Source organism: Dryobates pubescens, chromosome 9 (assembly GCF_014839835.1).
Source record: "Dryobates pubescens isolate bDryPub1 chromosome 9, bDryPub1.pri, whole genome shotgun sequence".
Taxonomy (NCBI): Eukaryota; Metazoa; Chordata; class Aves; order Piciformes; family Picidae; genus Dryobates; species Dryobates pubescens.
In genome coordinates, this window is record NC_071620.1 from 23,991,291 (window position 1) to 24,008,893 (window position 17,603).

The 17,603-nt window shown below is 38.7% G+C and overlaps 1 protein-coding gene across 7 annotated transcripts in view; it reads right to left on the reverse strand.

Annotated features, from left to right (window-relative positions):
• The window catches only part of CTNND2 (catenin delta 2), a 576,017-nt gene that overhangs the window by 135,986 nt on the left and 422,428 nt on the right, over positions 1-17,603 (reverse strand). For all 7 annotated transcript variants that reach the window (XM_054164400.1, XM_054164398.1, XM_054164401.1 and 4 more), the window contains one exon: positions 13,212-13,344. In XM_054164400.1, coding sequence (XP_054020375.1) covers positions 13,212-13,344 — 133 coding nt within the window. The remainder of the gene's footprint in view (positions 1-13,211; positions 13,345-17,603) is intronic.

Below are 17,603 nucleotides of genomic sequence, written 5' to 3' on the forward strand. Positions count from 1 at the left end.
GCAAACTCCTGGCCAAGATGTCAGCCCATGGCTTAGACAGGAGCACACTGCACTGGGTTAGGAACTGGCTGGAGGGCTGAGCCCAGAGAGTGGTGGTGAATGGTGCCACATCCAGCTGGCAGCCAGTCACTAGTGGTATTCCCCAAGGATCAATGCTGGGCCCCATGCTCTTTGATATCTTTATCAATAATCTGGACAAGGGCATTGAGTCCATCATCAGTAAATTTGCAGATGACACCAAGTTGGGAGCGGGTGTTGATCTGTTGGAGGGTAGGAGAGCTCTGCAGAGGACCTTGACAGACTGGACAGATGGGCAGAGTACAAAGGCATGAGACTTAACACATCCAAGTGCCGGGTTCTACACACTGGCCACAACAACCCCATACAGTGCTATAGGCTGGGGTCAGAGTGGCTGGAGAGCAGCCAGGCAGAAAGGGACCTGGGGGTACAGTAGGCTGAACATGAGGCAGCAATGTGCCCAGGTGGCCAAGAAGGCCAATGGTATCCTGCCCTGTATCAGGAACAGTGTGGCCAGCAGGAGCAGGGAGGTCATTGTGCCCCAGTATTCAGCACTGATTGGGCCACACCTTGAGTACTGTGTCCAGTTCTGGGCCCCTCAGTTTAGGAAAGATGTTGACTTGCTGGAATGTGTCCAGAGAAGGGCAACAAAGTTGGTGAGGGGTTTAGAACACAAGCCCTATGAGGAGAGGCTGAGGGAGCTGGGGTTGCTTAGCCTGGAGAAGAGGAGGCTCAGGGGAGACCTTATCGCTCTCCACAGCTACCTGAAGGGGGGGTGAAGACAGGTGGGGGTTGGTCTCTTCTCCCAGGCACCCAGCACCAGAACAAGAGGACACAGTCTCAAGCTGCACCAGGGAAGGTTTAAGCTGGATGGTAGGAAGTTCTTCATAAAAAGAGTGACTGGCCATTGGAATGGGCTGCCCGGGGAAGTGGTGGAGTCACCATCACTGGAGGTGTTTAGGAAGAGACTTGATGGAGTGCTTGATGCCATGGTTTACTTGATTAGATAGTGTTGGATGATAGGTTGTACTTGATGATCTTGAAGGTCGTTTCCAACCGGGTTAATTCTAGTCTAGTGTAGTCTATTCTAGTCTATTCTCAGATTGTTTGAGAAATGTAAATTACCGGTTTCACAGAATCAAGGCTAGCCTTTGATTCAGTGGTTTTTACCATAACCAAATTTCAATGACTGTGGACTGTTAAGATATTTAATCTACCAGGAGTTACACATGACCAGCCTGAAGCATATGCATTGGTAAAAGAAGTGAATAATACATTGATGTAATGTCTGAAATAATACAGACATACTTGATTACTGAATGATTTTAGAGTATGAATTCTTTGACAGTTTACTTTTCTAACTTGACACAAGAAATTGGATGGATGTGTGGAAAGAATTCAAGATATGAAGGATAGCTAGAATGTAAGGATACTTATTTTGCCAGGATATCTGGTCAATGTCTGACCAGCATGTAAACAGAGACAAGGCAGGAAAAGTAATAAACCATACTTATACACACAAACGTTACAGAACAGGAGACAACACCAAAGACTACATCTGTGAGGTTACTGTTCCTCCCAGTAGTGGAAGAAGAAAGTCCCTTTCTTTGGATAGTGGAAATTGCCTCTTCCATCCCTTGGAAGGTTTTAAAAAACAGAGCTAGAGATACAAAACAGAAGAAAAATGAAGCTTCAAATTTCAAACAGTTTAGCCAAAGACTGTTAGATAATGAAGTATTCCAACACAACCTAAAAATACTGCTGTGATAGAAACCAAAACACCCTTCCTCTACTATTTATACTCAGCAAGTGGGTATCTGAGATATTGTTCAAATTTTGCCAGTAGGTATAACTGGAACATCCTCTTCTGCATTTAATTTTGACTACTCTACCTTACAAAATAAAATATAATGGAAACAGAAGAGGATTAAGAATAGGTGTCAAAAATTGTTAGAGACTGACAGAGTGATAAAGTATATTTCAAAAATAGCACAATCTTGTCTTCCCAACAAGACATTAAGCATTCCACTATTAACAGCTCTGCAGTCCTAATACAAAGATTAGTTCAGGTTAAATGCTTATGTTCCACATTTTCCTTACTAATCACTTTTGAATAGCTCTTCACCTGAAGGAGGTGAAGAAAATTTAAGAACAATCAAGCCTTTTTAGACATCGTAAAAATTAACTGCCATCTTAAGTGACTAACTCACAACATCATCCACCACTTATTCTGTGGTATTTCCATTAATAAGAAAGCATGTTTCAATATAGCAGAATACAAGTATTCAAACACATGGAATTATCTTTAATGCCACTGTGTTACACATGGAACAGAACTAAAAAATAGTTGACTGTTAACACAGATGACAGTATATAACCAGTAAGGCCCAAATTAAAAGGATAATTCAATTTAAATCTGTTTCTGGACATTTTGGTAATAATTACTTTTAATGTTCTGAGATGTTTTCTAACTAAGAGAATGAGTGCTTATTAATTCATATGTGAATGAATTCTGAGCAATTCTGTTCCACAGCTGCAGAATGAGAAGCCACAAGTAAGCGGAACTACAAGTCAAAAGCATTTTTGAACAATGGCAGGCAGCATAGCAGTGTAGTGTTTTTGTGACCCTCTCTGACTGCAGCCACTCTGCTCCTCTCAAGCTCACCACTGTGGAGACTGATGAATCCACAAAGATCAGGGCATCACAAGGAAGTCCAAGAGGCCACTGTCTGCACAGCACTGACCAGTTATACACAGTATCCAAGAAATGATTAAATTACTGCAATTCCAAACCCTCTCCATGAGACCTGTTACCTGTCTTTGCCTTGTTTCCATTACTAAAATTATTTTCATCTACAGGGAAAAAAAATCACTATGTGCTGGACAATGGTTTAGAAGATGGGCAGCTTAATTTCTTGTTAGTTTCAGAGAACTGATTCCTAAAACTTAAAAGGGCTGTGAAGGGGAAAAAATATAAAATACAGTAATACTGTTTCACACAATATGTCTTTCAAGATAAATGTGCTGGCTGAAACTTCAACTCCTTTCCATTATTTCTTCTGACATGCCTACGGAAGAGCAGATAAACAATACAAAATCCATACACTGCAAATGCACATGAGGTTTATTACAGACAAATTCACATGCAATGTCATAATGTAATTTACTCTCATTAGCAAAGTAATTTGCTATAAGTTTCAAAAAAAGTGCTGAGCAATTTTATCCTAAAAGAGAGCAGAATGTTATGCAAATTGTTGCATTGACTCCAAAGTCTAACGTGCTTAAGGAATCTAAATCAGGTTTTGGATCTACGTTCCATTTAAGAATGGTTTTGTCATTAGGACTTATTAGATCAGATGCAAAGTGCAACATGAAGCTGTGAACAGGCATAATTTAAATAAATTCAACCACTGCTACACATACAGTGCTCTGCTTCATGTTAAATAAGAATTGTTCTCTGATTACTAAACTACAGCATGCCTGTTGAGAAAGGAAGGGGATTTTTTTTCCTGCTTCCACAGAAATCAGGTAGGTGTTTGGAGGAACAGTTGTGTGGAACATGAGGGTGCATAGGACAAGGATCAATACCCTCAAGATTTTGTCCTTGGAGAAAATACTGTTTCTGTTACCAACTATGCTTTTTTTTCTTTTTTTGCCCTGAGTCTCTTAAGAGTCCTTTCTAGATCCTGAGATCTATGTGTGGAGTTAATACAGACTCAAAAACATGTTCTGAACAGGAAGAGACTCAAAATCATGTTCTAAAATTGCCCTCAAAAAGTATGAATAAATGTGCTGCTTTCTCAGTCAGCAAGTCTTAATGCATTCTGCACTGTGATATATGTTGTTTTTCATGCTTGGTAGAAGAGCTGTGCCTACTATAAATCAAGGTTTTAGCATGATTTTACTTTTCACTGAAAAAGTCTCTGGCTAGGTATAATATCCCCTATAATAGTAAAGCAGTTTACCCTAATACTCTTAAATAAAAATTTTATTTGTAGGCTGATAAAAGCATCCTATTCTAAATCTAAACACCAAGCATTAATGGGATCATCCAAATAACACTCCTAACCACAGGTGTAGAACTGACATAAAGTGCTTGTTTAACTCTGAAGGTATCAGAAAAAGTGATTTTCAATCTGTTAAAAGCAGTGCCTCCTAAAATGAACAAATTGGCCATGACCCGCATTAACCAAGCTTCTCAGCTTTTGAATCTCTGTGTGTATAAATGAACACTGAATTAAGACAAATACACAAAAGCCAAAGGCCATAAGAGAATATTGTAAATTTAATTGAGGGTCTTTGCTTTTTGAAACAGTGCAAAAAGACACAATACTAAAGAAGGATCAGCAGTGTGCAAAAGTCATTGGGCATTACTAAGCACTGATCTAGTACTACCTGAAGCTAAATGAAAAATAATGGTTAATACCAAGGGTTTGGGTCACTGACTTTCTGGTACGTAGAAGAATCAAACATCTGTTTAAGAACAAGTGATGACACAAGTGGTGCCCCACAGGGGTCAGTACTGGCTCCAGTCCTGCTCACTATATTCATCAATGATCTAGATGAGAGGATAGAGTGTACTCAGCAAGTTTGCTGATGACATAGAACTGGGAGGGGTGGCAGACACACCAGAAGGCTATCCAGCATGATCTGGACAGGCTAGAGAGCTGGGTGGAAAGTAACCTTATGAAGTTCAACGAAGGCAGGTGTAGCATACTGCACCTACAGAGGAATAACCCCATGTATCAGTACAAGTTGGGGACTGATTTGTTGGAAAGCAGCTCTGTGGAAAAAGACCTGGGAGTCAGTCCTTGTGGACAACAGGATGACCATGAGCCAGCAATGTGCCCTTGTGGCCAGGAAGACCAGTGGAAACCTGGGATGCATCAAGAAGAGCAAGCAGGTCAAAAGAGGTTCTCATCCCCTTCTGCTCAGCCCTGGTGAGGTCTCATCTAGAATACTGTGTCCATTTCTGGACTCCCTAGCTCAAGAAGAACATGGAACTGCTCGAGAGGATATGACAAAGGGCTAGAAAGATGATTAGAAGACTAGAACATCTCTTATGTATAAAGGCTGTGAGACTCAGAATTTTTAATCTTACAAAGGAGAAGACTGAGGGGGAATATTACCAATGCCTATAAATACTTAAAGGATGTGTGTAAGGAGGATGGAGCTAGTTTTTCAGTGTTGCCCTGGTTTAAGACAGCCCGCTCTAGTAAGACTTACTTCCATGATTGGGAGCGATCTCAAATAAAAAAAGAGGTAAGACACCAAGAGCCCTGAGGATTAAGATAAGGAGAGTATAACGGAAATAATACAATGTGCAATACTACATGAATGAACAGAACAAACCAAGCCAGCAAAAGACAATCAGCAAACAAGCCAGCAAGCTACTGAAAGAACAGATTGTGAGGACACTGCACAGCACTCAGTGACATTCATTAATACTCAAATTAATCTAAAGACTGCCCAAAACAGAGACATGCACTCTGTCATCAGAAGAGATATCTATCACGCTTTCAGTACAAAGCCATTTTATTTCGGGTATATTCAGGCATAGAATTTCTACTTATTTATGACACCTTCACATATTTACTCCAACTTTCTCTTCTCTCTCTGGCTACAATGAAATATAAATGTGCAATTTTTTCTGTTGCAGAATAATGGAGTAGTAGATTTGGGGCATAGGAATGCTAGAGAAAGCTAAAATAATAGATACTCAAAGGTATTGAATTAACTTTTCTTGCCTCAGTTTCATTTTGTAACTATTAACATTCCCTCCTCACCTGACCAAGTATAAGATAATAATTACAGGTCAGTTATTTTACACTTTGCACTTACTTCTCATGTAAGACATATGCAGTACACCACAAACACTGTAACTGTGTAGCCTCTGTTGTCTGCAATACATTCTTCAAGTACCACTAGTTCAAAAACTTTATGCAAAAGTAACGTTAAAAAAAATTGAGAAGGAACAAACTCCACCATTTCCCATGTTAAATGATAAAATCCTGATTGCAATGGTGTAAGAAGTAATTGTAAAGCTATTTATATGCTTTTTCTTACTGTGAAGAGTAAAAGTGTGGTCCTGCTGATGGTTGTGATGGTTGGCCAGCAGGCACAGGGAGGTCATTCTGCCCCTGTACACCACACTGGTTAGGCCGCACCTCGAGTCCTGCGTCCAGTTCTGGGCCCCTCAGTTTAGGAAGAATGTTGACTTGCTGGAATGTGTCCAGAGAAGGGCAACAAAGTTGGTGAGGGATTTGGAACACAAGCCCTATGAGGAGAGGCTGAGGGAGCTGGGGTTGCTTAGCCTGGAGAAGAGGAGGCTCAGGGCAGACCTTATTGCTCTCTACAACTACCTGAAGGGAGGTTGTAGACAGGCAGAGGTTGGTCTCTTTTCCCAGGCAGCCAGCACCAGAACAAGAGGACACAGTCTCAGGCTGTACCAGGGGAGGTTTAGGCTGGATGTTAGGAAGAAGTTCTATACAGAGAGAGTGATTGCCCATTGGAATGCGCTGCCTGGGGAGGAGATGGAGTCACCATCATTGGAGGTGTTCAGGAGGAGACTTGATGGGGTGCTTGGTGCCACGGTTTAGTTGTTTAGGTGGGTTGGATTAGTTGATGGGTTGGAGGCGATGATCTTGAAGGTCTCTTCCAACCTGGTCTACTCTATTCTAAACTAAAGTTATAACTGACTTTCTTTCAGTGTAAAGTCATATCCTTGAATGACAACATGCAAGGGGTGAAATGTCTTGTTGGGCATAATCTAATAACGCAGATTAAGACAATTCACAAAAGACAAATCAAAGAGCCATTTCCAGAAATACTTTGAGAGTAAAATATTAAACAAAATTAAAAAAAAAAAAAACAAAACAGAATTTTGCATATGAACAACTGACAATAAGCCCCCCAGCCTATACTGCAAAACAATACTGCATCTGCTGAAACAGACTAGAGGTAAGTAAGAGCCTGAAAGTTAAGTCCTGTAAAGTCACCATTAATGAGGCTTTATAAAATATTTTTTTTTTTAAAAAATCTTATGTATAGGCTATTTCTGTGTATGTCACTGGGTGCTACTTTATTTCATTAGAATGACTTCTACCAGTAAAAACTACACAGAAAGTGTATATGAAAGGGACTGTGCGACATTTACTTGCATAGGTGAATACAAATTCCCGGGCTGACGGGCAGATGGATCCAAATTGTCTTGCATACGGTAGTGCAAACATAGCTAAGCAAAAGCACCAATGTCTCTGTGTTCATTTTGGGAAACAGGTGCATCCCTTCACATGAACATCATTAAAACAGTAAATGCCTTGTGAAGCCATTTAGGAAAATATTTCTCAAACTGTGAGATTTTACCCATACAGATTTTCAACATATGAAAATTACGGTTATCATCAAAGTAATAATAAAATGTTTATAACCGAGCAGGGAAGTATACTTTCTCCAAAAGTACACAGTTACTGTCTGCACTAAAATGCACTTTCTACAGATGTTTTCAAGTCTCTGTGGAATTTTTACGTTACTTTCTAGTATCACCTATGAGATACTTTCAGTTAAATAAAATACCATATCTGTATAATCTTCCATGTAGAGATCAAAGGAGTTTACATAATGTCTTCAATGGAAAACTGACAGTATCATCACTGGGTAAGCCAAATTCCAGCCTATAACAGAAGAGATTCTAGAGGGGGAAAAAGAGGAAAGCTAAGGGAAGGTTAATGTAGAACTATGAATCTTCTTCAAATACATAGGAAGATATTCTGTTTTCACTGAGAACTTCTATGGAAACAGATGAGAATCTCGCGGAACACTGTGAAAACAGAATCAAGATATACTTCAAGGATTATGAGAACATCTCCAACTCCCCTTCTGGATCCTTAAAATGTTAGGCCTGTGAGTGCTAACCAGCAGGTCTAAAAGCAACATCATAGACTCCATCATCCCACACTGTTAAGTACTCCCCGTGAGAGAGCCATGCTAGAAACAGATGCATGTATCCTTGACCATCATGGATCCAGCAGTACTATGGATAACATAAAAGTAACTACAATACTGCAATTATGTGAATTATAATGAAGTAAAAGGTTAATACAGTCTATGCCCCCTGCCTGACACATGATGGAGTGGCAACACTGTGTTGAAAGGACTCTGGGTACATTCTGAAGAACTCACAGAAGATGATGCAGTAACAAATTTAATGGCAAACAATGTGAATGATGGTTTTGAGCAAGCTGGGAAAATAAATGCTTTCATCATGCAATCACCCACTTTTTAATCTGGTCTGATACTTTTATTTTGAAGGGAGTATATGGGAATGCTCTCCAATATAAAGAAGAAACTGTCTGATCCAGCAATGCTTATTAAGGATGCAAGGGAAGGTTTCAGACAGAACAGTTCAGGAGTTACTGTTCTTTTATTTGGCACCCTTGCAAGATATTCCTGAGCAGAGTACCTCAAGTATTGTAATTTTAATGCAAACATTAATTTCCTAGCTTGCAGAAAGGAGTCGTTGGTGCCAAAACCCTTGAGTGACCTGTTACACCTTTGCAGTTGATGGCAGGCTGCCATCTTCCATGAGAGCAAAATGGCGTTGGCGTGTGAAACTGCACAACTCAAGCCTTTTATATGGTGACCTCATACAAAGGAGTAAGCTGTCATTATAGGAAGAAAAATTGCTGTGGAAGAATGAATGCTGTGCTTAAAAGAATGTGCTCTTTTAAAGAAACGCTCTCTGCTGAGTATTTTAAAATGCTTCTCTTTTCCTGTATTCCCTACTTGTTTGTCCTTGGCATCCAGGACCAGCTACTCTGGCTCTGCTCACAATATCACCATTGTTGGTGTTAAGAGCACTCTCCTAAGGAGAAAAAAACAATCTGAAAGGGCCTTCTTATGCTCTTCTGACTGATCAACTTTTCATTTGCTTTCCAATATCTAATCAAAACTTCTTCTCTCCCTTCCTTTTGGCATTCTTTACTGTCATCAATGAAATAATTTTAATAAAGAATTGCTAAAGTAGTCTGAGATTCTAAATTTCAGAATTATTATGTTTAACTTTAAAGGGCTGCCTGGCAATTTTTGCAACCTTTTACAACCTTCTGATCTTCAGTGAAGACTGGCCGCTGCTCAACAGAAGATGAAAAATTCAGCTATCAGACATTAGCAAAAATAATTCAATTTCTTCAACACCCTTCTAAAGCCTGCTGTACCACCGAGGCATCAAGCACACAAAATAAAGGCAGAGAACAAGGAGCACTACTGAAGCAGACATAGTGCTCGCCTTGCAGTCAGGAATACTTAAAGAGACTCAGAAGTAGCACTTGCTGAAAACTGTCAGATAAGAGCAGCAGTTACAATCATGCTTTTAAATGAAGACTGAGTAGTTTTGAGCAGCATAGAAGTGGCAGCACTTTTAAGAAATATCACCACCACTTCTACCAGTGGTTGGTGTTTTTCACATTTACCTAGTGCTGTACTAGTATGTTCAGAGCTGGAAGGGGAAAAGTAAAAAAATCTACTGGTGATATAGACCCTAATTCACTCCAGTTGTTTTTCTGTGAAAAAATAAATGACTTCTGACACTTAAATAGCCAGCTTGAGCCATCTTCACATAAACAGTCACCACTCTATCTGGAAGTCCTTTAAGTTAGAGAAGGGCATTTGCAGACCTCACTGCTACATAAAAAACTGAGCAGGGCATGTACACTTATGTAGGTAAGTATATATTTAAAGTGATGTTATAAAATTCAGAAGTATGCCTGCAATCAACACCTGGTTTAGAAATAACATCTACCATGAAGAGCATGGTCACAAACAGAAGATCTCCTGTTTTCCTAGCCATACTGTCAATGTTCTTCACTGAATTTCTTTTTTTTTGTATTTCATATGGAGCATTTCCACTTCCTTTCTTGGGAGGGGAGTGGACAAAGGAAGGAAGGGGTAGTCTTCCACACTTCAGCCACGGAAAAACATTATTGTGGAACCACAGTGTTAGGATTCTCTGAAACATAGACCATGCTAGCTGCTAATTCCTATTTCTGTCTAAATTTTAGTTGGCACTGTTCTACTCAACAGGAATATTAAGTTGTCTGTCTTGCCAAGTACACAAGGAGAAATTTTATACAAATCCCACTAAACTCCTATGAGAGCAGGAGAAGTTCACAACTATAAAAAAACAAAATTGGAGGATTGAGAGAACAGTCAGGTTCAGAGGACATCATCTTTTTGGTAGGCCATATAGTATGAAACATTCTCAAAAGAAGTGAAAAAAGTATACAGGACAGTTACTTCCAGAAACTCTGACTAAAATAGCCATTCATTGCGGTGTGACAATTTGATTCTCATTAGTAATGAAGGTAAATGAATGTGCTTGGTGGTTGGTCTGTTTTTTTTCTGCCAGATAACTCCAGAGTTGAAACTTCAACAACTGCATTACATTTCAAATGATTTCAAATTCAAGACAGCCAGTAAATAACAACATTGTTGAATGACAGTATTCATCCTGCAAGTGTGTGTATACATTCAAAACCATGTTACATATTAACATGTAACAAATGAATTAGTGAATTCAATTTGCACTTTGCTCAGTGCCTGTCAATTGTACCAAATGCCAGCAGTATTCTTGACTTACATATTCCTATGCTTGTCCTTTCTCCAGGGTTTGAAAGACCACCAAGACAGTTTGCTTTCTATGGTGCAAATAATTTGATCTGCTTAAACGAGGCATTTGGTACAGTTTTCTGTGCTTCAAAAGAATTGGAATTTTTCAGTTTTGTAATCTCAAACTTACATCTGCATTACCAAAATTCATCATGACTCATTTGAAATTGGTTGTAAGGAAAAGAAAATTAGGCATGTGTCCTGGTTCTTCTTTTCCCAGCACCTTTTGTCTGACCTGGTGTGTTTCCCCATGACTGCACAGCACAGGAGAAGCATGCTGCTTTCCCTAATGAAGGAATCAGATATTAAATGTGGTCTTTCTCAGACTGAGGAGCTCTGGCCACAACACACAACTACAACAGAGATACTTTGTAGAAGACTGAATTTTGATGTAAGTTTCCATTATTTAGATGTTAATTCAACTCACCATTCAGAAACACTCTTAATAGTTAGCACATGAGTTGTCCCAAGTAAGTTTAACATGACCACTCAAATTCCTCAGGCTGGCCATAAACCTTGTAGGAATCTAGGGTATCTACTGTGACATTTCATTATCAACAGGATTTTGAACTCCTCATACAAAAGTTCCTCAAGAAATTCATATTCAGTGGAGAACTCAAGCAGACCATAATCACACTATTGAACACACAATGCTGATTCCAGTAAAAAAAACCACCACAGAAACTGCTCTGCTGAGTCATGGATTAAACACAACAGGACTCGTCATTAAATGCTATAGGTTGGTAGAGAGATAGATAAAACAGTTTGCTAACATTGGATGCTTTAGTCTGAAAAGCTTAAAAAACCATTAGAAAAGTATATGATAGATCTCATTTTTTTGTATTAAAAAGCACAGTACAGAAGTTTGAAAGCATATTCTCACACGGACTTGAAAAATGTACTTTGGCTTGTTTCCACAGACAGTTTATGCATTATGGAATGAGGAATATATCAAAGCCTTGCATAATAGCAAATGAAGGGGTGGAAATCCTCATTCTATCTGCTACCTCTTTTCAGAAAAGCACCTCAGAGAGCTGCCTAAATGCTCTGCTGTTTTATATACTTACCTTCACCCTTTTAGCTTGTGAGCCTGAAATTTACAAAGGCTGATGTCCTAGCAGGATGGGTTAGATCAACAACAGTCTTCTTATTCCCTAAATGATTAGCAACAAGCACCACACCATCATCTTCCCTTAAATGTTGTAGCTAGTTAAGGGCTCCCAATCTATGGCTAATAGGAGGCAGCACAGACTGTATGATAAATAAATGGCTCTAATCATTTAACTGCCTTTCTCAGAGATTAATCAACTCTTTTACTGAAAAACCAATTTATGAATAAAGATGAGAAAAGAGTATGGGGAGAGCATGCCGTTAAAATTTTCAGCAGTACCTGTAATGGAGTTCTCTTTTCCAGTGCACAAACATTCTTCATTTTAATATTCATGTAAATACTTCTTTATTACTGTTTCTAAGATGTTTGAGGTGAAATATGCAGCCAGTGCAGTACTGCCAGTGCCAGCAGATGAGATTCTTACTTACTTACTGGGGAATTTCTTCAGCATGAGAAATTCCAGAAGGGAAAGCTGCTCCAGTCAGGTAGACTCACAGTGTAAGTGATGAGGGTGAGGATAATGAAGCACTAGCAAGCCAGCAATGGCTGCACAGTTCTGACAAACAAGCAATAGCAGATCTTGATCTCAGTTTACCTTTACATGCCAGGCTAAAAGATGGTAGTACAGGCACAGATTTATGTGCATACCACATGTCCCTGATTAGTAGTATTTCTAAGCAGGCCAGGGGAGGCAGCTGGGGCTGGTAACAGCTTCATTCATTCAATTTTAATTGACTCCCATGTGTCTGTCAGAACCCTTAGAGCTGCCTTCCTCCTGTTTCAGCCTGCATCAAAAGCCGAACTGGTCCCATTAACCACAAGGAACAAGAAAGCAAGAACTACCACTAAGTTACAGGTGCAGAACAAAGTCGATATTGTAGTTCAAATTGCATTTCAGATACAATTTGCAATGAATTTCAAGATCACAGACCAACAATCAAAGTTCAGGATGCAAACCCAGTGAAATTAAACTCTGTTCACAAAATTAGACATTAAAGCAGGCTTTTGCATAATTTTCATCTCCATGTTTGTATCTTGAGTTCAAATATCTCTCTTTAAAAATCCTAAGGCAATGTCCATATGCTTCAGTGAGATCAAGACTGTACCACTAGCTGTTTACTGAACAGCTACTGATAGTCTTTAAGTGGTATGCAATCAATCAAAATAGTCACCATCAGAACAAACAAACCAGAAAACAGTCACAATAATAGTTTATGCATTTTTTTACTTTCTTTAATAGTAACAAATGATTTATGTGAAACCTTGAGTAAGGTCCAGACACACACACAAACATGTATGTATATATATATGCATGAGTTCTCTTGTAACTCTTTTTAAAAGCACATATAAATAATTGGTGCTGATAAATGACAGCATCACTGCTGAAAAAAAAAAAAAAGAAGTTTATAAATCTTACCTCTGCTTTTATTTTATTGTCTCCAAAACAGAGATGTTGCAAGTAGGCTGCAGCATTGGACTGTACTGAGGGAAACTGATGCTGTAACATCTGTATAACTTCTGGAAGCTCTGGATCCCGCCATCCAAACTCTCTGTGAGAAAATGAACAAGAAAAAATAATCAAACCCTCTGCTATTAGTGGATACATGTGGTGACTACTGGGTCAACAAAGAGGACAGTTGTGTCTCCCCCACCTTGTTTTCAAAGCAAACATTACATCAAATATGAAGAGCTTTCTAATTTTAAATACACTTCTCTGGAAAAAAAAAAATAAAGTGTAATTAGAGTAAATAACTTTATGGAGTTATGTCTCTAGCTGCTAAAGTTTCCTAAAGAGAAATAGCTATGTGAAATTTTAGTATTTTTCTCTTAGCAAAATTTGGAAGCTAAAGTCAGAGCCACAAGTGGTTTGCTATGAAATGCTAGTTAGTTAGAAAGTCCTTTTTACTTATGTGAATCATTATTTGATACGAATTTCTACATTCTCTATATAAAGCAATGACCTATTTTGTCTTTTGGTTTAATTTTTCCAGATATGGTCCGTGTTCAGTGTTAAATTATTATACAGTTCTGGCTCTGCTTGAGCAAGGTGTTTAGATCCCCTTCAACCTTGCCCCTCTGTGATTCTACACTACACACACATCAGGATAGTTTTTAATATTCATTCATACTGCTCGATCTAAGGCGGCTATGAAAATACACGTTTTCTAATCCCACATAGCATGAAAACACCATTAGCATCAATTGAAACAACTGACTTGTGTTGAACAAGTCCCAGAAGGTATTTTGCAGCTTCCAGAAGTAAACATAAAATCGGTCTGTCACTTCAGGTAAATTTTTCCCTTCTGTGTTTGGGGGGTAAAATTATTCATGAAAATGGCTTTGGACTTTGTGTCCCAAGAGCCAGAGATGCACAGTGATACTGTGCATGAGATACTTAATTTTTTGTGCCATAAAAGTATTTTTACCATCTTCCATCTGATGCTACATGTACAAAGTAACAGAACAAAATTAGGGGAAAGCAGTGACTTGTGATAAAGCTTGCAGGTTCTCTGTTGCCAGTTACCATGACCACCTGTGAGTTTATTGACAAAAAAACCCCAAACATAAGAGCTGTTGCAGAGTCCAGCTACAATATTTGAAAAAATATTCCTGATCATGTTTCCTTCTGAAATTATAGGGATTGTGCTGCACTGAAGCCAAGCATACATCATAGGGGGAATTCACAATAGAATAGCTCTACAGTCTGTTTCAAGTAAAATCAGTATCTCATACTTTACAGATAACCACTCTCCAAGACTTCTAATTGAAACAAGATTAATGATACAATAATAATAGCATATTACTACAGAACGGAGGTATTGTCTGTTCTCCTCTCATATGGGAAGTTTGGCAGAGTGAGGGTTGTCATTACAATTGCATCTTTACAAAGATCCAGAATTTAAACAGGAGACCAAAAAAATGACACTCATAATTTCATTGGCGATTTCTCTTCTGACAAAACAAATGTTCACTTATAAATACTATATTTTGCCTTAAGTGTTTACTACAAAGAAACCAGACAGAATAATGAATTACATATGGACCATTCCAATGAAAATGATATAGACTCTTGGGAAGGTCCTGCAAAAGACCTTTTGCATACATTCAGAAAGATTGCAACACAGAATTGAAATTTTGGTGTCAGCATAGTAAAATGTAACAGGTAAGGTTAGAAACTTAGGCAGCCAAAGATGGCAAACACCACATTCTCTGCCCATACCAGCCTACTATGACTCTGTCAACAGCTAAAACCTGAAGTGATTATTTGATTGAGCACTTGTGTCCTAGATCTTAGCCAGCCAGCTATCTTTCAGATTTTTTTTTTAAATAAAAATTAAAAACAAAATATAAACCAAACCCCAACAACCTTACTGAGAAAGACTAATTATCCCAGCCCCACTTCTAATTTATTCTAATTTTCAATCATAGATACTCAGTGCAGGCATTAGTATTTTGGAGAGGATAAAAAATACCAGAGAAAACAGCTTGTATGACAAGGGAGAACATTTGAAATTACTTGTTTTACACCAAATAACTATACATGAAAGAGCTGGAACTTCTATCACCAAATTTCTCTCAAAGGAACTATCCTCCTTCATAATATGTGTATTATTTGTTCAGAAAACAACCAACCAAAAAGCCCATTATGTGCAAAAGTACACTATGGACCCTCACAACCAGCTCAGATTCTTCTTCTTCTTCCAGGCTAGAAGAGGCATTGAAGGGACAAAAGGTAAAGGTGAGCCGATGATGAACTGACAATCTTGATGCTGTATTTACACATTAAAACAACGCTGTGCCTACTCTTCCCCTCTGATACACTCCCCCCCCCCCAAAAAAAAAAAAAGATAGCAAAGAAGTGATGTATGAATACTTGTTGGAAATGGTTGTGTGCACATTGGACATAAATAGAAAACTAATTCAGAAAAGAAACCCTTAGCACTGGATACTGAGTTTGTCATACAACCAGTTTTAGGAGAGATAATGAACAAAACAGGCAAAAAACCCCCAGTTTAAAAATTTAGCCCCAGTATGTGCTGTCATTTCAAACAGATGGTCTCTAAGGTGTTTATATTTTTAGTCGTTTCTAAATGAAGTATGGTAGCTATATAAAACAAACAAAAACTTTCTGTTGACAGTTAAAGCGGTTTGAGTAACTGTGATAATCTCATCAGCCTGCAGGGCAAGAAGGACTAGTTCCCAGGGGTTAAATTTGTTTTACACAGGTCTATTATAGGTGGGGGAAAAAGTGAGCTAAGAAAGAGGACTTTTTTTTGAACAGCAAGCTTATGGGTCTAGGAATATTTACTTGATAAAAATTCTTCCCCCTGCCTCCCTTTTTAGAACTTTGATTAAATTACTAAAAGCTGGGAAAGCTACTAATGAAGTCAACTGGCAGAGGTCTTCAGGAGGAGTAAGGACTGGAATTTCTTGAAGACAAAGGTCAAAAACTGTCTGAAAGACTTTCCACAGATGTAAAGGGAACTTTCAGGCCATGGCTCCAAGCATAGCTCTATGACAAACAGCACAGATTAAAATATGAAGTCAAACAAAAAGTAAGAGGAAAAAAAAATCCATCAGGGAAGGAAAGTATGTTGTAGAAGTTGAGAGCTGGAATAAACTGGGTTGCACCCTAGAAAGGTAGCTGAAGTTAGATACCACAATATCTTTTATGCCTAGCAATCCAAAGAAGTAGTAGAGTCAGTACTTAATGAAGATAAGGGTCAGGTTACATGAAAGGAGATGGATAACAAAAATAAAATCTACCTCAATTTGTGTAAAACATCTGATATTGTGCCACATGGAAATTAGTTAAACTGACCACATACAAAGATCTATTCACTAGCAAAATTATAAAGCAGAATTAATCAAAATTTGAAGCTGCAGTGAATATCCAAAGCAAACACAATCCTAACAGCCACATCTTTACAAAATCTGAGCAAGGCAATCCATAGATCACAGAGGGTGAAACAATCCAGAAGGCTGGAGTAAATCTGAGGAAGGGAGTGGCATGCAGTTTTTGAGAATGCTAACAAAGAATCTGCAGTTGATTCAAAAATGAAGAATAAGCTAGCATTTGTACATGAAAGATCTTCTACTGCTGCCCATGTTTCCCTTGGAATACCAACCCTGAGCTGTTTAGGTCAGCCAAAGGCTTCTGATGGTGGTGTGGGTTTTTCCACAAAGGAATCATGGCTTCTGCAAGAACTTCACAGCTTTGGCTGGCATGTGTTTGTCATGCACTCCAATTATTTCTGCAGGTTGTAAAAGTGCATTATTTCTAGGAAGCATCCTCATCTGAGGAGATTGACTGAAGACTGCCAAGGTGTTCCACCTTCTTTCTTTGATGGAAACTGTGCTCCAGGAATGTAGTATTGATCTCATTTTGAATCCTGCAGAAGCTTTTAGCTTGAATTGGTGACTAAGGGATATGTTCCATGGATTACAGCAGGCTGCTGTTCAGGACCCATGAAGAAAAACTGAGTTATATGTAAAATGGAAATATGTGGGCCAAGATTATCAAAATAGGCTACATTTTATCTGTGAACGACTAAAAAGTATCACACTCAACATGAGGCACAACTCTGAGACTGAGCAGCAGAAGCAGCAGCACCAAGAAATCCAGGCTGACTTGAGTATAGCAAGTATGCTCTTGAAACCAGTTCCTTTTTCTGACACCAGATCACATACACTTGTCAAGGATTAGGACTCAGCCAGCCATTGAAGGAATGAGATGCTCTCTATTAACCCCTTTCCCTTACCAGAAAGTGAAGATAAAGGGAATAAGGGAGATGGACACTGTCTGCAA